This window comes from Psittacula echo (assembly GCF_963264785.1).
Source record: "Psittacula echo genome assembly, chromosome: 1".
Classification (NCBI taxonomy): Eukaryota; Metazoa; Chordata; class Aves; order Psittaciformes; family Psittacidae; genus Psittacula; species Psittacula echo.
In genome coordinates, this window is record NC_137735.1 from 122,428,860 (window position 1) to 122,455,429 (window position 26,570).

At 36.5% G+C, this 26,570-nt stretch overlaps 1 protein-coding gene across 1 annotated transcript in view; it reads right to left on the reverse strand.

The window, feature by feature from the left end:
• The window catches only part of PTPRQ (protein tyrosine phosphatase receptor type Q), a gene marked incomplete at both ends in the record, with an annotated part of 126,992 nt that overhangs the window by 36,554 nt on the left and 63,868 nt on the right, over positions 1-26,570 (reverse strand). The window contains 8 exons of the mRNA XM_080612896.1: positions 3,104-3,225; positions 9,667-9,999; positions 20,194-20,463; positions 21,869-22,010; positions 23,847-23,998; positions 24,785-25,060; positions 25,349-25,639; positions 26,106-26,271. Coding sequence (XP_080469022.1) covers positions 3,104-3,225; positions 9,667-9,999; positions 20,194-20,463; positions 21,869-22,010; positions 23,847-23,998; positions 24,785-25,060; positions 25,349-25,639; positions 26,106-26,271 — 1,752 coding nt within the window. The remainder of the gene's footprint in view (positions 1-3,103; positions 3,226-9,666; positions 10,000-20,193; positions 20,464-21,868; positions 22,011-23,846; positions 23,999-24,784; positions 25,061-25,348; positions 25,640-26,105; positions 26,272-26,570) is intronic.

The window sequence follows — 26,570 nt, forward strand, 5'->3', positions numbered from 1 at the left end:
AACATGAACCAGTTAGTAGATACTGGGCAAGGGGAGCTCTAGTGACCTGAAAAGGGAATCTAACTGGGCAAAGATCCAGAGGATGAACAGCTATATGGCAGGAAACTGTTTGGAATATAAATTAACAAAAAGAAAATTGAGCAGCAATATATAAAGTTGATATGATTGCAGAAAATGTAATTCCACCTGGGATTTATTAACAGAAGCAGTATTTATAAGACAGCAGGGAGGGACTAATTCTCTCACTAGAAAGGCTAAAAGGCAGAATACTTTGGGTTCAATCTAGAAAAGAGAGAATGGTGGAAGACATAGTAATGACTTCAAAATGTAAAAAAGGACATCACTAAATTGAAGATAATCCATTGTTTCTAGTGTTCATGAAAACACAAATAGAAATTTTATTTGCACCAAAAAAGATTAGAATTAAAAATTACAGAACCTGCAATGATATACCTAAATATGTAACTAAAACTATGACTATTTAGTTGAAAACTAGAACAAGCTATTGAGGGTTGAGCAATTTCAGCACTGTAAATTTTTAAGAACAGCATAATGAATCATTTGTGAAGAAGACTTCAGGTACACTTTTTTTCTGTGTCAAAGAAGGATATGGACTGGATTATGTCCTGGGATCCCTATCATCCCTACATCTCAAATAATCTGTAGTTCTCTGGAAAAAACTGCTGTGCTGGGCTTTATATCCAATTAATCACTTCCAATGTTAGTTTTAAAAAGGATAAAAAGGAAAAAATTGAAGCTTTTCTAGTATTTGATTAGGTATCGCTTACAAAATTATTTTTATGTCTACTCCCACTACTTCAGTTAATGATGTTTTCATTATTGTTTCTTCAGTGTGTAATTTGAAAGAGAGGGTTAGGGTAGCTGTACAGTAGTTTTCCCACTGGATGAAATCTGTATTAAATGCAGCTGCTAAAACATTAGAATAGTTCAGGCATACCTTTTATTTGACAGATATGCATATATCCCTATGAGATTTAACCTGAACTAAACTTTCTGACGGATTAAACAGACATTCATTTCCTGGGATGGCCATCAAGAACTGAAACACTTTTTCCTATCTGACTGTGAAAATTCTGGCATATAAATATTTATATAAGAGCTAAAACACAATCATAGCACAACATCATTAAATGTATTTCTGTTCTTCCTGAAGTTTAATGGTTCATCTTCCTTAGTCATTTTCAGTAATGTTTTGTTCAGGATTACTTATAATTATAGTAGGCAGCAAGACAAACTAAAACATGACTTGAAGGAACAATAACGAGGGAGTACTTTTTAGTTTTTCTGATCTATAAAACTGCAAGGAACATCTTAGTAATTAAAACAGAACCCTACAACATTCACTAATAAATACTAACTATTACCTTTTAGGAATAAAGACATCACCCAGAGTAGAAATCTGAAATTACTCTGTTCTATGAGCCAATTTTTATAAATCCTTAGACACTCAGTTGAGAATTAGAAAGAGTAAAGTTGCACATACACAAAACTTATGGAATTTGGAGTCTTCATAAAAAATTGTCCACTGGGACAATAAAATGTATACTTGAATTTTCACTGAAAGAGATTGTGACAGCTTTATCGGCCTTTAAGAAGAAATAGATTTGTCTACTGAGATTATCTAAAGAACTGACAACTGTAGTTACTGATTATTAGACAGACAACATCTGATTACAAGGAATCCCTAAACATAAAGCTAGATATCTGAAATATATTTGAAACAAACAAATGAACAACTTTGTAAAACCAAAACCAAAGCCCTCCAAATTGAGCATTTGAAACAGGTTTTTAAGTACCTTCCAAATGCTGGCAGGCTCTTACATGAAACATTCCATAGTTCATTTTACATCAGGAATTTTACTATAACTTATATTGATAAGGTATTTATAACATTTTCATAGTGTGGAATCAGGTAACACCCTGTTTATAATCTAGGAATTATCAGTCATAGGAAAAATCTATTAAATATTACACAGATTACTCTGTAGATTTACTGAGAGGCTTAAAAATATTTGGTATCTTTTTTACTGATCTCAAGCAATTCTGATTGCACAAAAATCTCAGCATTAATATTTTATCAAATCTGTAATTCTTACACCTAATTTAGAAACATTGAAAATATACACATAATAGTCTTACTCTCTTCTCAGATAACTGAAAGAATTTTCTGTTTAAAGCCTTTACATAGTTTAAAGTAATATTTTTATTTTTTTTTTCCCTGTTACCTAACAAACAGGCTGATTCAGGACTTCTGAAGCTTCAAACAGCAAGATTTCCTGGGTAAAGTCTGGTAAACTGCTTCCCATTTTCACTAATATCCCTGTCTGCATAATTCCTGGACGTACAGGGAATCTATATCCTGTTCAAAACTTCTCATGTGCTCTAACTTAGAAAGTTTCATATCTTGCCACCAGGCAGGAAATGAGGTTTATTAACGGCTGTTTTAAAGAGTATTGTAAGGGTAGTAGAGGATGAAAAGAGAAAGGCCACTAGAGCTTTTCTCTTAAGTCAGCTTCTCTTTTTGCTTATAAAGATCAAGGAGGAAGAAATGTTATTGCTGTGCTACCAAATTACAGCTAATCTCATGGACAGAGCACTAAGGGGAGAGTGGGAAATCTAGCTTGACTTGACTCTGATGCAGTGTAACTTTGTACAAGTCACTTCCTTTAGCTAGGCTTTCCACTTGTAAAATCATGACAATGAACTTTTCCTTCCTTTGAAGAATAAAAAAAAAATTGGTTTTTTTTTACTGGTAAACAGCATCATTATTGTTAGAAAGAGGTACACCTTTGCAAAGCTCTGCTACTGTTTTTCTGTATACAGTTCTATATACATTTATGCTACACTTGGTTTTAATCCAAGACCTCTTATTAGCACAATTTTTTTAATACCAACTAATCTATGTCCCATTAAGGAATTTATAAATGTACAATTAATTCTTATGTGGAGTTTATGTGGAAATAGACACAGTATATTGTTTTTCAATCCAGTTGATGTCTGTTCTGTAATTCCTATATCTGCTGTGGTGTTTATATCACCAATCATCTGTATAACTACCAACAATAAACCAGAGTTGCCTTACTGAGGTAATGTCTATGAGGTAGCATGTTGGTCCAGTAATGATGACAGGTTCATTCCAGGTGATATTAATACTGTGTGGAGATGTCGCTAAAACAGACACATTTTCTGGAGGACTGTCTGGAGCTGTAGAAAAAAAAAATGTATGTGAATCATGGCCAAAGAAGTCTCAACAAATAACCTAGCAATTTTAGCTGCCAGTAGAGAGTATTTTTCAGTTTGAAAGTAAATTTTTCGAAGCATTTAACATTATACACTGCTTAAATAATTATAAAACTTTTTCTTTCTCATATACAAAACATACAGTGTGATTTAGAAACACATCTTTCATTGCAGTTACTACAACTTTTCTAGAATATGAACAGCCTACATCTTCATCTTAAAATGAAATTACAGGGTTTTTTAATTACAAATTATTTATATGTATTTTACATGGCACAAGCAAAATATATACAATCATTTAGACAAATAGGCAAGCATAATACATTTATGTCAAGCAAATCATTCAAACAACAAGAAATTGTGCAAACACAAGGTTGTCTGCATGCTAGAAAAAGATTTCCAGCAATGTTGGAAAATAATAATACAAGTAATTTTACACAGAAAAAAATATTATTTTCTAGACTTCATTTCAACTTATACTTAACATGTTGAAAAACTCCAGAAAACACACACATAAAAGTGATAGGTATTGTAAGCAGGCAAGAATGTTCACATTAAGAAATGGGATTTTCCTAAGATTTTGCTAATTTTCCTTTTGTCAAGGTGATGTGTGAATTAACCTAGTTATTTCTTATTCATGATTAAGAAATTAATGAAATCATAATAACAACACAGCAGTTCTCAGTAAGTGGTACTACTTTTTCATAATGACCATGGTGAATTTCAGGAAAACTAAAATTTGAGATAGAAGTGACAATAGATGTGTAGCTAATGCCAGAACTTGGATCCATGGTGCCTTTTTGGGGGATCTACTACTAAGAAAAGACAACTGTGATACATATCAGTGAACAGCCTGTTGTAAAAGCAACAACAGATTTGTACATTTTTCCAGAACTTGGCTTCATGGTGCCTTTGTCTACCAGAAAAAATGCAACTATGATTAACACATACCAGTGAACACTCTGTTATAAAACATAATAAAATATCTATGTGAATCAGAAGATGCAGTCTCTTTTCTCAAACATGATTAATGCATGAATATGCATTTTTTTCACCGTTAGTCATTAGGTAAGAGGGTTTAATGGGCAAAATTGGAGTGTATATTCAGCTACTTCATTTTCTAGGTACAAAACAGGTTAGGAAAAGGAAAAAAACAGCATGGAAGGAGGTATGTAACTATTGAAATTATGCGTGAAAGATTAATGAGGATAAATCACAAATTTTGCACTGTGAAGGTCAAAATTTTGCACTGTGGAGGCAGAATAAAACAGGAAGACTTGAGAGTTGGTAAGGTCATATGAAGAGTTTAGGGTTTGGATATAGGAGGTAGATTGCTGCGCTGGGATTAGCAGGAACATACTAGACTTCTTAGGCAGGATCAAATTCAACCATTGGAAGCAGTCCCCAAAAATACTGAATAACGTGAACAACTGAGTGAAGAGTGTAACTGAATGAACTATGAAAGCATATGAGGGATGATGAAAGCAGAGACTGCTCAGATAAGGCTGGCTGTTGATCGGGGAGCTAGAACAGATAAAATACAAGGGCAAGCATGTTTCCTAAAAACTAGAATTAGCACAAGTTAAGCTTAATTTGCAGTTAATGCATGTCAGACTTGTTGCTTAAACAGTGTAAATGATGCTTTCAGTAACTATGGCAGGCTATTACCTTTGTCACCCAGTGAAATTTCTCAAACACAGTATAAAATTACATATAGCTTAGTTTCCAAACCCACCAAGTTTCCAAGGACAATTTTTCCTTACTTTTGTATAGCATTAATAGAGCGTTTAATCTCTCAATTTATCTTTTTTTCTAGAAGTCACTTTAGGTTTATGCATTAGACAACAGTGGTGTGAAATAATTTTAAAGCATAACCAACCTCAAGTTATTTATATGGATAATTTCCATATGCAGTTTGCATTTGATACATTTGTAAATCTTTGAAAGAAAATTTTAATTGAGTCTGCTGCATTTAATATACTTATCTAAAATATATCTAAACATCAACGCCTGCTTTATTTTCATCATGAAAAGTACAAAATCAGACATCTGAATGATACTGAAATTTAGGAATATTTTCTGAAATAACCAGTATAATTACAAAGAAAGAAAACTAGAAAGAGAAATGTGTCTAATGGGTCTCATATCTTACAAAAAACATCTTTTAAAAAACTGTGTTTGCTTCAGTGGGTAACTAACTGCCACGTTCTGATTTAGGTTTGTTTGTGAAATGAATCTAGTCAATACGAGGCCACGATATCACTATACCCTTTCTCTTATAAATCACAGCAATTTACTCAGTAGAAATGACCTAGTCTTACTCTCCCATTCCCCCATAATCCAATCACTTCCTCTCATAAGCACTTTCCTCCTGGTTTTCACAATAATGCATTTTCTGTAACTAATAACCATCATTTCCTGATTATCATGCTTCTATCCTTGCACAGGAATGTGGGTCTTATGGAGGTCAGGGTCATCTTTCCCATCCATCTGTGTCTTGATGCTAAGGCAGCAGTTAAGTGTGTTAGCTTTAAGATAAGTCTGGATAGCCCATCATTTAGCATAATCCTCAAAAATAAGACTGAATAGTCTACTAACAGAAATCTATTCTTGCCAGTTTGGTTAAGACCAGATTTTTTTCTTTTTTCCAATAAGAGTTAAGTGTGAGGTTCATTTATTTTATTTTATAATCATCTAGGTTATTTTTACCTATATTTAAACATTTAATGTTATACTAGGCCATATTTACTTTCTGAGAGAATGAAAAGAACAAAGAAGAACAAGTTTTCTCAGGCAAAACCTGCCAGAAGAAAGGGCATGCAACAAGAGATGACATCTTACTATTTTTCACCCATATCTTTAAGTCTACCAAGCAACCAGGTATCAGCAGGGATTGGGAAAGAAGGTGCTGAAAAGAGAAGCATAACCCTTTGGCCCATGCATCTATGTCCTAGCCTTCATGGAACATTCAAACATCTGGGATTTTCCTTTGTATCTCAGTATATCCTGGCATTAGGAGACTTGGCAGTTTACCAAAAAGCACTGCATTGTGTAACTGTATGAGATCCAAAAGGAGGTCAGTGATCTCAATGCAATTCATTTTCCACCTAACACATACTCACCAAAACGATTTTTGTCTTAGAAAGGATATTTAGCCAATCTCATTCTCCTTATAAATGTAAAAGTAAAACTCAGGGTAAGTGCAGATGTGAGGGAACAAAGTTTCCCCAAGTATGGAAAACACTTCTTGCCCTTTCCCTTACTGTGACGCAATACTGTGATCTTCTGTATTGGTAACTATATAAATCTAGGTTCTGTTGAAAATATTTCATCTTGCAGAGTAGATTTGGCTCTTGTGTAATCCATCAGCTAAGTAATAGCAGTGCCATCAAACTACTTTATGAGACAGTAGGACAATTCCTGCGAGGATAATCTGCAAGACAGAAAGCTGAATAGTGTTTCTTTGTGATGTGAGAAATGGATGGTAGTGAACAACCTATAATATCTTCCATGGACTAACACCATAACCACCTTCAGTGCAGAGCACTTTAGTAGCCTTAAATTTATCTTCATAATGAGCAACTGAAATAAACAGCTAAAATCCACACCTTTGTCACTGGATATTCAGAATTATTAGGTATTTCTCCTTTAGCACAACAGTCAAATCCTCAGCACTTGTAAAGAATATTTAGGGTTTCTCTTACGTAATCTGTGCTGTTGTTTAAGTTTCATATCCTGGGAGAAAAGTCTAAGAGTTTTCAGCTTAAATGCTGTAATTTCCTGAATATAACAACTGTAATGTTTTCTTTAGGCTTGACAGAAACACAAATTTCTTAGAACGCAATTATTTTTGAACAAATGGTATTTGCCCAACCAATTTATTTCACAACCAAGGTAACTTTCCCTTTGGCAGAAGCAATGTTTTGCAGAGACAATTCTTGAAAATCAGCAGCAGTGCCTCACTTCTGCCCTCAAATCTGCAAACACAACTCACATTGATTTTATGGGCTAAGTACTCAGGGTATTTTACATAGCAGCTAAGCACCCTTAAGCCCTAACAGACCATGTATATTGGCTGTGCACCAGCAGGCTAATCCAGAGGATGCTTGGTTCTGTCCATGAGAGAAAGGACTGGGGAATCAACACCTGTTCTCTCAATACACTCTGCAAGGCTGCCTAGAGTGCTGGATCTGTGCATCCTGAATTTGTCTTCCGTGCTACAGGCAGCAACCTTTGGAAAAGAAAGAGGGGAACTAAGGTTTTTTAGTTGGTTTAACAATATCTCAATAGACGAGTCTTTGGGAAAGTATGAGGTCAGGTAGCTAGAGGCCTGCACTTGCTAAAGCTCATCTGCTGCTCAGGGAGGCTCCCAGCTCTGCTAAAGCACACCAGAGCTGCCAGCTGGCTACCCAGCTGTGACATGTCACCTTCCCCTTTTTTGCCTCCTCAGCTGATTGCCATCACTCCAGCAGAAAGAGCTGCACCCCACCATAATATCTGGAATAGTGTCTATGCTTCCTTGACTCCACAGTGGTGTGTTTTATAGGCAGCTCATCTCCTGATGTGTCACTGACTTAGCTCACAGGAAATTTGTTGTTGCCCACTTCCCTTACCACAGACACAGGCTATCAACCCCAGACGCTTGGGCTGGTGGAACTTTGTTAACTTCTACCCCACGACCGTTTGTTAAACCAGCTAACATAGCGTACAGAGGACCTACTGCTGAGAATGACGCTCTACTGGCATGAAAAGGGCCTGTGCAGCCTGATGAGATTTTTATACTTTTAACTACCTCAGTAGGACTGATAGGAAACTAGTTCTCTCGTAAGGCAAATTATTATTGTCCAGAGAGGAAATCATAAAGAGGATCCTAACTTTATGTGCTTATATGTTTCCATTATCTGCCTCTCTGTCCAGTTTAAATCCCTAAATTTCCTAAACTAAGCAATTCTTTTAAGAGAAGTATTTGCACTTACCAGCAGCTGAGATTTATCCATCTGATAGTAAGAAATCTCCCCAGAGCTGCTGGCTCAAGAGTCGTACAACTTCTACTAGATATTTTTTGCTCCATCTGGGGTTATATGGTTTTTTGGTTTTTGTTTTGTTGTTTGGTTGTTTTTTTTTTGCCACTTTCATCTAAAATGCTGCATTAATTTACAGGCATAGTATTCCCATAACAACCACTGGACAAACAAATTAAAATGCATATGAGAATGACTCTGCAGCTGGTTCCAGTACTTTTCAATCCCAAGGACTGCTTCTGTGCTTTACATGAAAAATGGGCTGTTGCGATGTCCACTCTCATGGTGTGTGTCCAAATTTATTTGACCTTTGGGGCTTAGAATTTCTGTACTGCAATTTCTCATCTACAAATTAAGACAACAATATTTCCTTACCTAGTGGGAAAACAGTGAGGTGTTTAAGAATAGATGGGTGCATTGCTGTACAGAGATGAGCATTATATAAAAGCCCCCTGAATTCATATTCCGTGATTGTAAAAACACGAGTGGAACTAAATAAGTACGTGACCACTGAGCAGTCTTTGGTATACAGCTATTTAGTCCTTGGTACCTTTATTGTGATCTGGAAGGGGAAAGGAGTGAAGGAGCTGGGTTTAGTCAGGCCACTCATGGTGGTTCTCAGTTGTTCTACAAAGGCCGAAGGCTGGATCTCAGATGTGCTCTGGTCTAGGCTGGCTGCAGACTAGGAGGGAAGGTCATGTGTCCCCATGACAACTGCCTAAATAATTTATGTCTCACATTCACTTCTCTCAAACATCTAGTGATGACTTATCTGTGAAACTAACTCTTCTCTTAGAAACCAAAATCCTTAGCTGAGACATGACAGTTCTCATATGTATCATGGCAGTCCTGTAGGTGTTACATGGCTACTCTGACTTGTAATCTCTTTAGGTGGATACAGCATTGGAAAGAAATCTGAATTCATCAGAAACTATTGCTTAAATTCTATTGCCTGGAGCATACAACAGAATTTCAGGAAAGCATTACAAATGTTAGTGAACAGATTTTTAGACAAGGAATTAGAAAAAGGACTACTTCCCTTGACACACCCCACATATGAAGATGTACTGAAAATGGCATATCAACCCAAAATTCACACTTACCATTCAAGACATGAAGTAGGGCTGAGGAACAAAACTGCTGTTGGGTAAGCAATATATATAGTAAAGCATGCAAAAGGCATTAAAATCTGAAGCAGTGCCAATGATCTAGACCTATCACATGATTTATATCATGATATTTCATACATAAAGAGCAGCAATAAATCCTTAATAACTTCACCAGTATTGTAAGTCTATGAAGAAATAACTTCTACCAACTGTTCTTGTTTAGTTGACATCACATGGTTACAGAATTATTACACATGGCAGACATCCTTACTTACAGCCAGGAAGTGTTTGCGTAGAAATCCAAGGTGAAGAACTGCCATAACCAACATTTGTACTGGCAGCAACCGCAAATCTGTACCATCTGTATTTTTTCAGTCCATACACTGTCTCTTCTATGTGGTCATCCACCACATTTTCATATAAATATTGATGCATTTCATGTTCAATACATTCCCTGGTTTCCCAGTCACTGCAGTGGGTGGACTGTAGCTGTGTGGTAATCTTGTAGTTTTGAAAGTATCCAAGGATAGATTTTGGTGATCTCCAATTCAAGGTCACACTTGTTGATTGCACATTGGAAAAAACAATATCCCTGGGAGCACTAGGAACTAGAAATTAAAACATTTGTAAGATATCTTCATTTGAATGAAAAGTGATTGCAACTATAACCCTTTTACCCAGTGTTGAAAAAATACTCTAATAAGCATGTCTAAAGATGAAGATTCAATTTCATATGCTTAATAAGGACTAATTCCATTGGTGTAAATCACACTGTACACATATAGGTAGTGTACGTTTACTATAGCTTTTGAAATAAAGAAAAATACTTTTAGGTGTGGCATGCAGGGGTAGCTTTGAGAGGTGTGACATTTCTGATGCTACATTTGGAGCAATGTCCCAACTGAGGGAGGGCATATCAAGCAAAGTTATTTTTGGCCTACCCATAGCATCTTTTACTGCTGTTGCTAACTGAGATTCCTCACCTCTCACTTAGAAATACTCATTTGTCTCCCTCTCTTCTGGTAACACGTGAAATCCACAAGCAACACCTCAAGGTTTTTTAAGTAAGTGTCCTGTTTCACCTTCTGAATGGAAAGTATCAATACATGCAATATGTTTTATCTATTTTTATATAAGTGCTTTACATGCTATTTAGCAAATAACAAATTAAAACACCAACAGGAAGAACTAAATGATATGTCAAAATAAAGCAAAAAAAGAAACTTCCCATAAACTTTGCTTCCATGTATTTATATATATATGTATATGTGGGTATACACAGGTTATATTCACGTGCACGGAGACAGAAGTAGTGCATGTATGCACATACATACACATACACACATACACACCCATTTGTCCATATCTATATTAAGCCAACAGTGTACTCCCAGCTCTCATAGACTGGATGCAACATATGGTTTTGTGCTATATCACATAGTCATACAGTAAGCTAATATTATCTCTAAGACTCTGTAAGATAATACTAATACTGCCTGTGGCAAAAATTGTGCAGAGAAATCAGCTCAGAAATCATTTTGTGCACTTAGCTTTAAAGAGTGCTTTAGAGTCTTTGGGGTAAGAAGTATCACTGCTAAAAGAAAAACACATGATACATCCTCAAACTGAAACTAAAGAAGCCCCAAGGCTTAGGGAAGAATAAAAGGATCCCAGACCAATGTTATTGGGAAGAAAGAGAAAACCTTTTTTTTTTTTTTTTTTTTTTTTTTTTATCCTTGTGGGAATATCTGATCTCTGCTTTCATCTGCAACAATTTATTTCTAAAAATCTCCATAATGTAACAGGCTGAAGCTTTTTCGCTAAATACAAATATTTAACAAGAAATGTGAATTCCGAGTTAGAGCAAGCTGTGATGATGGAAAGGTTGAGAAATACAGATCTCTTCAAATGAGCCAAAGCAGGTGGAGCCTGCAGGAGATGAGCCAGGCTCAGGAATCATGGGCACTTCCCTTGTCCTTCCACCCAGCTCTTACACCCATGTACACAACACTGCAGCTTGCAATAGCCCTATATGTTCCCACCCTGCTACACACTAACCAGAGACAGAACAAGAGTGAGCTATCTAAGAAAAAAATCTTTGCTAGAAACAACATTCATCATCATCATACTCCTTGATATGAAAATTAAAGTTGTTTTGCTCTACTGTTATTAGCATGAAGAGAAGTACAGGAAGTAGCAAATAAAAACAAAGCAGGCAGTAACATTCTTGCTTGATCAGTTTTGGAGATGTAATACTGTTTGTCCCCTTTCAAAAGAAAAAAACCCCACACTGCAATATTTTCATAATAGCTCTATAAACTGGTTTTGCTACTTGTATAAATAACAAGAAAAGACTTAGTAATACCATTAATTAGTGGAAAATAAAGGCAGAGAAGTGTTCAATGGTTACTATAGAAACAATCTGTATTTTCCTTAAAAAATCATCTATTGCAATATAAGTTATTAATATCTGTTAAGATACTGAAAAGAATATGAATGCTACACACTCAATTAGGATGATGATAAAATGTGGGATAAAATGGATAAAACTATTGTAGCGAAATAAAAGTTACCACCCAGTCTCACTCGGAACTTGAATTAAAGTATTTTTAAGACCCATTACTACATATTACAAGAATTAAAAAATAAAGTGTCAGCAATTCCAAAGACATCAGAACAGATCAAAATTAAAAGAACTTTAGAAAATTCAGTTCTCCTCCTTCTTACTCAGAGGGGATTACTCTGTTTTTGATAAAGAATATGATCTCACCTTCCCAGGTACACAACTCCGAGAAATCTTGCTGCTATAGGAACAGCCAGACCTGGCAGGTTTGGAATAAAAGTGTGAAAGTATGTGACATGGAGATAGAAACAACTGGCTTTAATGCCTCTTAGTCTACCATTGCTAACTTCTGTCTGCTGAAAACTGATTATCGGACTATACTCCAATTCACATGAAAGACTGGATCAAATATTGAAACAGGGGCTTGGAATAAAGTGGATAGTAACTGGTTGCTTGGTGGTTGCCAAGAGACTGGTGTAAATACATACCTTGACTTCACAAATGTGCAACTGCTAGAGCCATGGTTGGCACAACTGCAGTCTCTGCACTTAAAACAAGGCAGGTTAAAGAGGCTAGTCACAGGCAAAAAAAGTAATGCCCATTTCCAGGTAGTATAGTGGGCTTTCCTTCTCAAGGAGAACACACTTTTTGCTCAGTTTCAACATGGATGATGACATTAAAAAGAACTGGGAGCTAGCAATGTTGCAGTAAAGATGGAAAAGGTGCTTGGCAGTTTCACAGAACTAGAAATTTTATCAGGAAAAGTAACAGTGGCTCTGATTTGTGCGCTCTCACACAGACACAGAAAAGTCTAATAAAGCCAGCCTCCATGAGCTCTCCTTGTATTTGGTGGAAAGACAAACTCCCAGAGAGTGGGGAAAAGAATGGAAGGCAGAAAAATAATTTTTCCCTTTCCATCCTTTTTCCCATTGGTTGCAGAAGGAGCACATATACATTACCCTCAACAAGGCTGAAGATAGCATGCGTGTTTATCCTGACAACACTACATGAAACCCATAATTGTGAAAGATCAACTTGCAGGTATCATGATTTTGGACAGATTTGACAAATACTTCTTTCATGCTAAAGCTTTTATTCCTATTTTATGTCACCATTTTTTTCAGTTTACTATGAACCACATAAAAAAAAGTATTTCTAACCTATGAAAGAAAAGGTTGGTCAGCAGAAGACACAGAAAAATTTTCTCTAAGAATGCCTACACAGACCTTTAAAATGTAATCAGAACCCTAAATGTTAGTCAGTTTAAAATCTAGTCAATTTTATCCCATTGCTTCCATAGACAAACCAAATCTAAATGTAACCTTTTATTAGATCATATGAAAAGATATGATCTGCGTCCGGAGCAAATTAGAGGTTTGGTCTGAGGGTCACAGTGAGGAGCAGTGACACCCAGTGGCACAGTGTCTCTTGCACTTGATGACTGTGTTCAATGAGACAATTTCAAGACAACTACACTATCGGGTTACAGATACAAAGAGGATTACAATTACTCTAGCATGGAGAATCAGATTTCCATTCCTCAAGAATGACTAAAATTTCCCCAACTTTTTCTGTCCACAGATGGTACTGATTTGAACAAACCATTCCATGCTTCCTAGGGTAATCATGCAGCTTGTTTAAATTTTCTAAACATGACTCAACTATGATGAAGTGATCACTGTTCACACTAAAAACAATTAAAGCAAAAAATTGCATCTTTGTCAATTATTCCTTCAGATTGAATTGAAACCGTAGCAAAGATTTATGTATCTAGTCTTAGACACTGCTGCTTTGATATGTGCCTAACGAGGACTAGATTATTATTCCTGGTTTCTAGAAAGGTGCATTTAAATAAAAAGCATGAAAAAAGCTGTGTTCACGGTGCTGTAGAACACAAAATGTGCTCTGATTAGCTACCTGGCATACTAGTACCAATTCTATATTTAAATTTCCCAAGAATAATGCATAGGATGCCTTAAAGTTTCATCATCACATATCTGACAGTCTTTACCTATTGAACTATATTGCATTTGCTATAATCCAGCTAGCTCTGGGAGTAGGGAGTTTTTCAAAGTTCGAAATTTTTGTTGCAATGTATTCTATAATTTTCCACTTAATAGCTTTTAATTCAGCTTCTGAAAGCCAGCCAGGGTGCTGGCAGAGAGGCTGGAGGTGAAATGCAGGTGAATTCAGTTTCTGGACTAGAGGAGGAATGAGGTATTTTCAGATTCACCCACCATTGTTCACACGATGGCCAAATTCCAACAGAAAATGCCTGAAGCCAGATCCACATGGGATTTTAAGCTCCTAAAACCTATTTATGTGCCTTAACTCCCACTGAAGTTGACAGGAAGCTAAGCACCTAAATAGAAGTTACTTTCACAGATCTTGGCCTGGTTCCCTATGCTGATCTGGCTGCAATGCTAATCAGCCTTTCTAAAGCTGGTGGATGGCTCTGAGATTAGGTTTTCATTTGAGAACTTAAATGAAAATAAATTCCTGGTAGAAAAGGCACCAGGACTGTGAAAAGACTCAGATCAAGTTGAACTGGGCCAGTGGAACTGGTGAGAACCAACAAATACTGGGTAGAAAGTCTTCTTCTCAATACAAAGATAACCTAAGGGCAGGAAAGGACAAACACAAACACATGCGCGCGCACACACACACACACACACAAACTACTGAGAAAGAAAGAAGTTATGGCTTTCTGTAAAGACTTCTGCGGAAAGCAATGACTACAGCTGTGCAGGCCAGGAACAGAAGACGGTAACATGATAGGGCATAGTTCCTAACGAAGTTAACAAAAAAAAGGTCTGCCTACAGAACAGCTGCTTGTAGCTGTAGTTTGGATTAAAAGAACAGCGGCAGCCTAGAAGTCTGTTGGGTGGTATTAACAGCATCAATAGGAGGAAAGTGAAGAACAAAGTAGAACAGATAGCAATGGGCACACAACCAAAAGACTTCATAAAATGGAGGTATCTGCAAAGAAATGTAATATTCTGAGTTGATTATTAATTTTTGAAAGCTTAGTTACCCAAAGGAGTTCCCTGGTTAAGCTGATAACCCTGATCAACTAAATACTATTTTAGTATAGACTGCTAGCTTCAGGGGTCATGATATAAATTCCTTATCAGTATGAATAAGGACATCACAAATAGGTCCCAAATGATTTTACTAACATAAAAACATAAAAACCTGCAGGCTGTTTTTCCCATGACTTGGGACTGATACTATCAGACATGCTTTAAAGGAAATTGCACAGTTGAGAACATGCCTTAAAAAAGCCTCTCTGGACCGTATTTCTTAGTCCTTGGCCCATTAGAAAAGAGTCTCTAACTGTGGGATCTAAGCATTGACAAATCAAATCCTACAAATCTAGGGAGAAATGCAAACCTTTAAGCTAGCTTAGAAAAGCAGTGAAAAGCTGTGAGTACTCGTGTTTTAAATTAAGTAAGCATACTCAGCTTTCCAACAAACTGGACCACTGTCTACTTTTCAGTAAAAAATATATTTGATCTGTAAATGCTTTCAATGTCAGCTTTGTATGTATACATCACTATCATTTTTTATACATTCATGCAGAGTTGACCTAGTCCTTACAAACTTACACTATATGATTTTTCTATTTTTATCCACCTGCTTATAAAAATAACATCAATACAATTTCATTGGCAGCAACCAAGCGATATCTGCATTGGTCTAGTGAAGATTTGCCATCAACATCAAAGCCATTACTTTACATTTGGACATAACAACTAACCAAAAAATCTAAAAAAACCCCAAACCCTCTTCATTACATAACGAAAATTGAAGTTTGGGAAACAAAAGTCAGTTTTAGTCATCTCGGATAGAAGTGTTTCAAAGATTCTTAGTCATGATTCACTCCATAATTTTTGGATGCTTTTACTTTGATGCAGTTTGGAAACATGAACTTTCAGTGCTGATTGAACATATGTGGAACACTGCTCTTGTCTGTAGTAGTGACAGGGGACACTGAAGCTCTTCCATTTTCAAAGCTGTGTGTCTGCAGTAGGTTAATCAGGCCAACACACTGCACTGCACACTGCATTGCACACCATGCTGGGGCCCTGAAGAGCCCTTTAGGGTACAAGCTTAAATATTACTTCAGTGCATTATGGTCATCTGTAGTTCTCCAGTTAATGAGGAAATCCATGCAACTCCAACTCAGAGCTGCCATGTCTTAAGAAATGGATTTATGGTGAAGGAAACAGAGAATTTGATTGGATATGAAGATGGCTTTAAGCTCCTGCTATGTTTTGTGCAGGCCTAGATGAAACAAAGGTCCATATTTTCCAACGGGCACTTCCAGCCTGGAGATACAAATACAGAATCTTTAAAGGCTCTCCTATCCAGAGACTAAAGACATTTTGTGCAGAAGTAACAACAGACGATGTTAATTTGCTACCTGCACACCAAAACACCTAAGAAACTTTCCTGTTACTAATCCTTTGAGACACTATTCCTTTATGCACATGGCATGCTTCTGTGTATAGCTACAAGTTAGTTTTAGCCAGCAAGATTATGCACAGATTAAATAAAAAAAATGCTTTTTGGACAAATTTCTAGTCATATTTCTTTTAAATGTAAGTTATGAATGAATCTCTGTTTAGTAGAAAATAAATGGTAAAGACTGTCACCATAGTACAATGGGGGCCTCAACCTGTTCCAAGACACTGTTCACTTACAATATTAAGTAGGATTAGCAGTAAGGAGGGAAAAATTACTCTGCACATCTTAATATTACAATTAATACAATTAATATTTTCAGAGAAGAATAAAAAAATCTATCAAGAAAAATCTAAATTAAAAAGGCTGAAAGCAGCAGCAGCTTTCTTCTGATTACTCATGCTTTGAACTCCCCAATTGTTTTATTTTTATTCTTAACTGAGTTACTATTACACTTGTCCACACTTGTGAGTTAACTGAATCTTCACAGCTTTAGCATGCCTTTTGGAGAGCTTTCCTACCATTTTATGGCTCTTTCTCCCTTCTAAAAACTCACTCAACCTTAATGAAATTTCATTTTAATATATGCATTTTCTTGAAAATAATCCAAGGATAGCTATTCAGTCATAAAATCCTAACACATTTATGCACATGTACCTGCTATATTATCTTTCATATCCTTTATAATATATTTAATCACAAAGTAATATTACTGCTAGACAGTTTTTAGAACATACTGCAGCCTGGCAAAGGCGGTTTACCACGACAATGGAGCTAGATTAGACACAAAACTACAAATCTCCTCATAAATTTAATCTTCATGATTCACGTTTAACTGTACCCAGAGATGAACAAGTTTACATAAAAAAAAAAAAAAGGCAAATAATCTTGCTAAGAATGTAAAGGTCAAACGCTATGCAGTGAGACACTGAGCCAAATTCGATTTCACTTTATGTCAGAAATAAATGCATTGTCAGTGACTCAGTGCTGGCTACATATGCTGTGACTAATCTTAGACCACCATAAATAAGAAGTTGACAACAGCTATAAAACTGTTTCCATTCCCATCCATGAATCTCCAATTCCTAGTACCCAGTCACTACAAAACAATTCATGCAAACACACAGTGAAGGAAATGCCCTAATAATAACTAGTTTGTTGTAAATATGACTAAGCAACAACATGTAAGCCAATGCTAAAACAGCAAGAAAGGGTCTGCACAGTGTTATGTGGCAAACAAAAACTCCAAAACCCCAACCTGTATTGTAGTATGAATCCTATAAATCCTTCACTTAGAACAACTCCCCATGATAAGACTCATAAGCCACAAGTTGCTACAAAATAAAGTATGTTCTTTTTTCTCCTGCTAGTACGACTCTGTGTTACATATACCCCAACAGGCTAGCAGTCTGCCTTTCAAGCTCAGGCTTAATACCACATCCACAGCTCCTCCAGGCTCTCTTTTAGCACTAACTAATAAACAACTCCAAATTTCTCAGAAATCACAATCATTAACTTTCCTAGGTTCCAGGCTTCTTTAATAGTACTAGAAGCCTTTCCCACATCCTCCAAAAAGTGAGGAAGCTGGGAAGCTTCCTGTTGTCTGTACCAGAGGGTAACATGCCTCTTCTAAGATCATGTCCAACACCTGAAGGTTTTGGACAAGTCCAGTTTTAATCAGGCATCAGCCCACCTGTCTGCATACCCATTCCAGTCTTGCTTGAACTCTGAGCCAGGGTTTGCTGGTCAGAAACCCCGATTTAAAAGAAAGGGTAGAGAGTTTCAACTGCAATTGAGAACTGTACTTAGATGCATGATCACATGGATCCACGTTCAGAACAGCAGTTAAGCTCACTACAGTATTTCCAGCCAATGCTGTGAGATATAAGCATGCTTATCTTTAATACTTAACACTTCCTTCAAAAGTGGATTTGAAACCTTGCTGATGGACAGAAGTTTCTGAGCAAACAAGAGAGTGGATTATTCAGGCAGAAGTCTTAAATCACCAAGGAGCCAGGCAGAAGGGATCAGAAAATGGCAGAATTTGTAGGGGAGCTGTTGATTTTGGGGAATTTAGAAGGAACATTTTTACTATAAACAGGTACGAATGTGCCACCTTATAGTTCAAACAGGAAACGTGTCCAGGCTTTAGTGGGATGGACAGTATTATGAGGGTCAGTCATCAAAGTACAACACTGGCTGTTTTCACAATGTTGGTCATATTATACTAGCAAAGGGCTGCTCTGCTTGTCCTCATTTGGCGCTCAGCCATTTGATCTGGAAACAAAGCAGCAGTAATTCAGCTGGTGATACAGACAAGTTCTAGATTCATTTAGACATGCACATTCTCAAGTCTGATTGTAAGAAATGTGGAAATGAAAGAGATGCTCTTAGGAGAGATCCAAAGGCTGAACTTAAAGCGCTGCATGCCACTCAGGAAGACACCAACAGGAAGTCTAAGCATAAGGGTAAGTCTGACCTCCTCAAAGTTTAGATGTCTGCACAGGGTTTTGCCGCCCTCCTCCACTTGTCATCCAGAACCTAAACCCTCTTGCTGATACAGACTACTATTTGACAGAACTAAGCAAAATGCACTTTTTCAGTTTAAATGTATATGAGAATGAGAGCTGCAACTCATCTTTTAAGTTATTCAATATCACAAAAGCTAGGCTTGGTTTCTAAGCATCAGGGGATACAGTTGTGCTTCCCCATTCCACCCCCATGCTTCCTAGTGATCCAGCTGTCCTGAATTATAGAGCTCCTCAGTTCCACTGCATGAATTGATGCCACTGAAGAGGGGAAAAAAAACCCAAACCAAAATAAATGTTGTCATCACTCCTGTAATTCAGTAGGAAAGTGAAGTCTTTTTTCTGGGTCCTGCTTGCTGAGCATTATTTTTTATTTTTATATTAAAAGATCACTGAAGAAGAAAAAAAACCCCAAGATAAATAATCCCAAGAGTAGAAATCATCCCTGACTGGGGAAGAGAACTGAAACAGGCATTTGCTTCCTGGACTGAGACGGGTTCCTCTCCACTTTCAGTTTAGAAGCTAGGCACATAGCTATTTACACAGAAGCAACACTATATTTTGCATATAATTTCATCTCCAGGTTTCAGGTCTCAAATGAAAGCACAGCCAGGATTAGATGAAATGTGAAGTGTGCATGGAAAGAGAAAGGAAGACACAGTTTGGGAGACAATTTTTTACTCCAATGCCAAAAAGCCTGCCTACATTCTTCTTTGGATTTAGCTCACAATTTTCTTTCTTGTTAAAAGTTAAAAATTACTATCCATCGACAGTAATGACACAGTTTGCTTGAAGAATTCAAATTCTTCTTAACTGCACAAACTATGAACAGCTTCATTGTCAATCAATGCAGTCATAGCATTGGGCTCTGGTAGAAACAAAACAAGAAAAATTTTCCTCCCAAGTTTTTGTTCAGATGCACAACACCAAGTATGTTAAGGGCGCAAGGAGTAAAGCAGAGATTGTAAGACAGAAAAATAAGAGGTGATCAGAAATTAATAAAGTAGCCATTCAATTTTAACACAGAAAAAGGTAGTCTGTGCTTTTTAAAATGGCAATTAATTCTCAACATCAAGTTTATTCTAAAGCAGGAGAAAGAGGAAGCCCTGTTTCTCTCATCCACTGTTAGCAAGAAATTAAACAACAGAAGGATTTAGTTGCCTGAATTGAAGCAAGTATTTTAAGCCTGCTTGTTTCATAGTCATCATTTAAGCTAAATAGGATTTATTTCAATAATTTGTTACCTTTTTCTGGAAGTGTAGTAGCATTGCAGATCTGTTCCTCACCACCACCAGCAGATGTTGCAGCTTTTATTTTAAATTGATAGGTAACATTGGAAGGCAGATTTCTAAAAGTATGCAGGGTATCATAAAATGAAAAATTTGTAGAATTTCCTTCAACTGTTATGACGTAATGAGTAATTACACCATTGGATGAAGCAGGAGGGTCCCACTGCACCAGGATCGACTGCCAACTCATTGCAATACAGTGAAAATTCTGAACAGCATCTGGTACTTAAAAGATACACAAGCACCAAAGATTAACATTCCCACACAATTAAAATGTTAATCACAGACAATATAGTCAGAGAAGGAGACCTGATGTTTATAGCAAGGGTCAAACTTTCCAGCAGCAGACAAATTGATAAAAGAAACACTGAGAGAACAAAAAGATGTTTTGGTCCTCATTAGACGGCTCATTTCCAAAATCTGGGCTGAAGGAAAGGAATCAATGCTGCAACTAGCTGAGCATAAAATCTGACAAAAAGCTGTAAAATGACTAGACCACACTCCTGTGGGCAATGTCTTTCCAGCATTTTTTAAGAAAGTACCACAAGCATGGAATGTCAGTGATGAAATGAGACAACTGATGGATGACCATGGCTCTTGGGCAGGACAGCCTCCAGCTGCAGGGATCCAATTGCCAATCTGAACCAGTTCAGCAATGGTGCAGACATCTCATGGTTGTAACTTCTGGGTACAACAAAAAGCATAATTTCTTCCAGAATCCCTGCTTTATCAGCTCTGGAAAGAGTATTTCAGTGGAAGTGTGGTCTTGAAAAAAATGTAGTCACCTCATGGGATCTTTTGATACTTCATCTGCCATCAGTTTAAAGGAACCTGGATGTTCAGACACAGACCTCTAACCCATGCTAGTCCCCTGGCACTGACAGGCCTTATTAAAGTACAACCTGGCCTGGGGATCACTCTGACCTGGCTAAGGAGCTACAGTTCTGCACAAAGGCCTGTTTCACAAATGTACAGAGTTCCCTGGCTCTCTTAGTGAACGCTGAATATTCACTTTCATGTAATACAACTTTTCATTTCAAAACAACCTTCAACTTCAAAAGATATGTAGAAAGCACAAGCCAAAACTGCACATAATTAATCAAGCCTGCTATATTGTGTAGTCCTCCCCAGTTGTCAGGAAGAATAAGATCTAACAAGTTAGGATACTTAGTGGCTAGCTTCCCTTCCTAAAATAAATTGTAAAAAATGTTAAAAATTTATATTTGTTTGATACAATTTCCAGATCATTTGCCAATCTTTTGTCCAGCTGCTTTTGATACTGCTAAAGTTTCAGTTATTTTCACAGGGATCTGAATTAACGCTTTGATCTGCAAAGACTGATATCTATCTAATTTTCCTCCCTTTATCTGTGATGCTATTAAAAGATTTATAGTAGCCATATAAGCCTTTCATTTCAGATGAGGACATTTCTAATTCTATACTTCCGACATCAAACTTCAAACCCAGCCTATCCAGTACAATAGGAATGTGAATCAATGTTACACAGGCAGAAGACGATGAGATAGTGTTACGTTACATTTTCTTTGGAGAGAAGAGGAAGACTGTTGTTCAGCCATGCAAAGAAAATACATATAAACAGAAGTGCAGCTTAGAAAAAGTCACATCTAACCTGATTCCATTGTTGTAAATTGGACAGCATTACTGAACTGATTGCCATTCCCAAGCTTGGTAAATGCAGAGACACTGATAAAATAGGGGCTAAATGGTTCTAATCCAACAAGGTTTGCCTCATGGTTTGAACCTGAAATGTTCTTAAAGAAGGAAAAATTATTAGTATGCAATTAATCTGCGTAAACATTGTGGGCCTCACCTTGAACCCACTGAAATGAACAGAAGATTTACAGCCACAGTCTTGCTTCTTCTACTCTGAGTAGCTTTCAGTCAAAGTATCCGTTGAACTCAACGAAAAAGAATGCAGGGTCAAATTCTTCCTTTCCCTTCTCTCCCTCTTTCATTGTGGCTCACAAGGAAGATATGCCAAAGGATGGTATCATAATTACCATAGTGTTGTTAGAACAGATTAACTCCACATATGCCTTCTTTTTACCAGTATTGAAAACTCTTGTCACCTCCACAGTGCCACGTCAACCCCCTCTCAGATTCTACTTCCTTACTACATCTCTGCAGTGGAAGATGTCCTGGACCATAATTTCTTATTTCTTTTACTCTACCTTAGCCAGACACAGAGACTAATGAAGAGCTTTGGAAAAAGCTAAAAACCACAGTTCAGTTCCTGGTAGCTTTTTTTTCCCAGAGCAGGCAAGGCATGTTTTGTGCAAATGTTGAGTGAACTATAATAACAGCAAGGAAAGAGCTGAATTTCAGCAAGAAAACCTTGTGAACATCTTGTGGGATCCAAGTTATCGGAGAATTATGGTGCCTAAAAATTATGGTGCCTAACTACAATATTTCTATATAAATTGCTCTGCCTGTCTTGCTGCCACAACCTAAATCTAATTTCTTGCCCATGTAAGATCACACAAAAAAAATGTAAGGCATAGCAGATGCATTTGAGTGCTCCAGCCAGTTTGTGTATTCTAATTGGGTTTGAGTCTGCCTCAAATGGACAGAAGAGAATAATCTTTGGTGGTCTCCATGAGTGCCCAAAGAATGTGTTTCCAAAGGCAGCCGGCTTTAAAAACCACTGTTTCTATTCTTGTGCTCCCCTCTTCCAAGGACTATGGAAGAAACTGGGATGATGTCAGCATTTGATTCCACAATTGGGAATAACAGCAGCCTGTATAGGAGGTAGCATAGTAGGCCACAATGATTTCCACAATGCATACACTTAACAACAGCACAAGCATTTCCTTGCATGCTCTGCAAGAACTGTATTGCTGAGGGAGCTGGGAACAATGAAGTTCCTCACAGTTCCACAGGTTCCTTACCTGCATGTCTTAAACTCATATCTCACTGAAGTAATGTCTTTTCTCTGCAGCTTTTATAAGTGTCTCTGGTGAACAGAACTCGCTATATGATTCTATGATTCTGTAGTTTCCAAGCCAGAGATGCAATTCTGGCCTCAGCCTGCTGCCTTTAAAGTCTCTTGATGCCACCCAAGCAAACGGATTTAAGCAAATATAAATGCCTTGGCCAATTTTTGTATATAATTTTATAGCATCTATTTCAGTTAAAATTTGTTCAGTTATCCTTATTCTGCAAAAATAAAAAATGCAAACCTCTAAACAGATTTAGCCATTTTTCAAGATGACAAGGAACGTCTGTCTTTTTTGAATCTTGAAAGTCTGCAGATACTAAATAGTGAAACAAAGAAATCCGCAAAACAAGCAGCTTCTGCCATTTGCTAACATAAAATTTATACTGAGACATGAACTAAAGATTAATAAAGCTCATCATTAATGAAATATTGGAAGCTCAAAGCAAATTAAAATCTAAGAATTCTTTTCTATCTAATTTTAGAAATTGAATTACAGGCATGGTGGGAAGCTGTCTTAATAAATAGGAGTTTAAAGTAGATTCATAATTCTACGAGCATAACAGACATTTAAAATATTTGTCATATATTTTATTCCCAGAGCATGAAAAGAGTATTTTAAAAAATTAAACACTGTTAATGATAAACATACCTGATAAAATAGGTTTCCAGTGTTGTTTTGATAAATCTTAAAATTATAGCTCATAATAACACCATTTGCCTGGGGACTTGGATCCCATTTTAGCCACACAGAATCTGCAGTGTAGTTGGCAATGGTCAAATTCTGAGGTGGAGCTAATGGCACTGCAAAAGAGAAATGCTATTGAGTTCCAAATTACAAATAATCCAGGCAAAACCAAGCACTTTGGAGAAGCAGGACTTCTGTTACCATTTGTACCTAAACTCAACAAAACAGTACTTCCTTGCTATTTACATATTTGTCTTTCTCTTTGGCATCAAACAAATTCCATTAATCTGGAATACCTGTTTAGTCAGCAAGGGATCTTTTTAGAGATCTATTAATCTATTCGTCACTTAAACAACCCCATTGTCAGAACTAAGGCATTTAACAAAAGTCTTATCACGTATATTGCTGGAATGCAATCTACTTCACTTCCTACATCACATATTGAGTGCAACTCAATATACATTTACAAGATCTATCATTTACCATGAGGGTGAGAAGAGGTCCATGTAAAGGAGAGGTGTGTGAATGTGTCAAAAATACTTCCACGTTTTATAATTTCTCAATTATGTGGAGGTATGAAGAGAAATGTATTGATGCTTGCTTCAAAATCCCTGACACTTGGCAAACTGCAACACATTCTAAAGGCAAAAGACATTTCTCCCTGGAGTTATTTTTGTAATCCTATGCAGAATGTGACCTCCTCTTGCACACTGTGGTGGGAAGAGTAGAACTCAGAAAAACTCCCCTTGTAGCGTTTCCTTCTTCTGAAAGCTCTTCACACAGAGACCAATGGAAAATGTATCTTTCATCTCAGCTTTCTCCAGATCTGATGTTCAGATCTAAGACAGATGCAGTAACATATGGCAAACATTTCAAAGTTGGTTACAACTGAATTTGCTCACCTGACTCGTCTGTATAAAACTGAAGCATGGCAAATGGACCAAGTCCTTTTATTGTTCTTGCAGCTGCATAAATGTTGTATAATGTGAACGGCAGAAGGTCTTCCAAGATGATAAAATTATTGGTGGTAGAGAATGAGCTATTCCTTTCTGGACCAAATAAATTTAAATCATAACTTACTATAATACCACTTGGCTTAACAGGAGGATCCCATGAAAGCATTACTGAGGTAGTTGAGAGGTTTGAAAATGTTTTGATTATAGGTGCTGATTCTGGAGCTACATGAAAAAAATAAGAAAAAGAAAAACAAGGATAACCTCAGGAAAATACGAGTTACAATGAAAAGTGTCTTTTAGATATCAATTAAAGTTGTGCTATGACTGGAAAATTCTATTTCATGGTCTCAACACAGAAATGTCTAGCAGTTTTTTGTGTCATTGTATAACAAAAAAGCTTTAAGTAATATGAGAAAAATAAACAATCTTTTCTGATTTTCCCCTTCTAGAAAGCTATTTAGTTTTTTCTTCTACATTTCCTTAGGAATGAATAAAATATACTTATCTTACCATCTTCATCAGTTCTTATATGCAAACTTAGAGCATGCAGTTCAGAAGATCCTTTATCAGTGGCTGGTGTGATTTTCAGAATGTAATCAGTATATTTCTCCAGATTGTCAAAAACGATGCTTGTGTTGTAAGTAACGAAAGACAATACCTTACTGGTTCCCAGTTGCAATAAACTTAGAGAAACATGAAAGAAGACTAAGCCATTTGGCTGGGATGGTGGAAGCCAGCTTACATTTACAGAAGATGAGGAAATGTTTTGATAGACCAGATTTTCAACAAAACCATCTGGGACTATGAGAGATAATAAGCAAAAAATAAATGCATGGATTACAGCAATAAAGCATCCAAAACTACAACAGAAATAAATGTTCAAAGTATGATTAGTCTGTAAATCTCACTTGTAGTATTTTTTACAACTTTTAAAAGTCATTTATGTTTCACTATCAAAAGCAAAATATTTTGAAGGCATGTATGAACAGCCATCTATGTTAAATTTGTTTAATAAAAGTCTTAATGATGGTTTAAGACAATATTTGTATTGCTGCTATCTAAAGAAGCAGCTTGTGAACTATGTTCTTAGTATTAAAAGAGAAAGATTCAGATCAAAATGTCTTCTTTGTGAAGAAAAATACTGCAGTACTTATTGGGTTTTTTTTAACTTTGCCATCATAACAGTAAAATAATTTTTAAAGTTAAAGAATATTTAATAAAGAGAAGCACTGATATATACTGAGCATTAAAAAAGTTATTAACTTACTGTCCTGATCTGTATACACGTCTATTATTTCACTGGTTTTGTTTCCATCACCAAAAGCTGTGCTTGCAGTTAACCATAGAGTATAATGGCTGTATTTTGCCAAGTCATCCAGAACTCCAGACTGGGGCATATTGCCATTGCTGTCATTAGCATAACTTGTGAAATTCTAGAGGAAAAAAAAAATAAGTGTTACCATTGAAAATGTTATTTATTCACTGATTTCTCTTTCCAGTTTCCCATTTAGCCATCACCACCACCAACAGATGATTCACCTTAGTGTTCAGGAGACATAAACCTAATCTTTGACTCCTAATGAATCCTGATTTTTACAGAAATACTCAAGTAATTTATTGTATGATGTCTGTTGTTACTCCTTGTAAGTACTACAGAGTATGTAATTGACTCCTTCTCCTGTTTGTATTTGTTGACTGCCAATCCACCTTTTATTAAAGCACATTATATCTG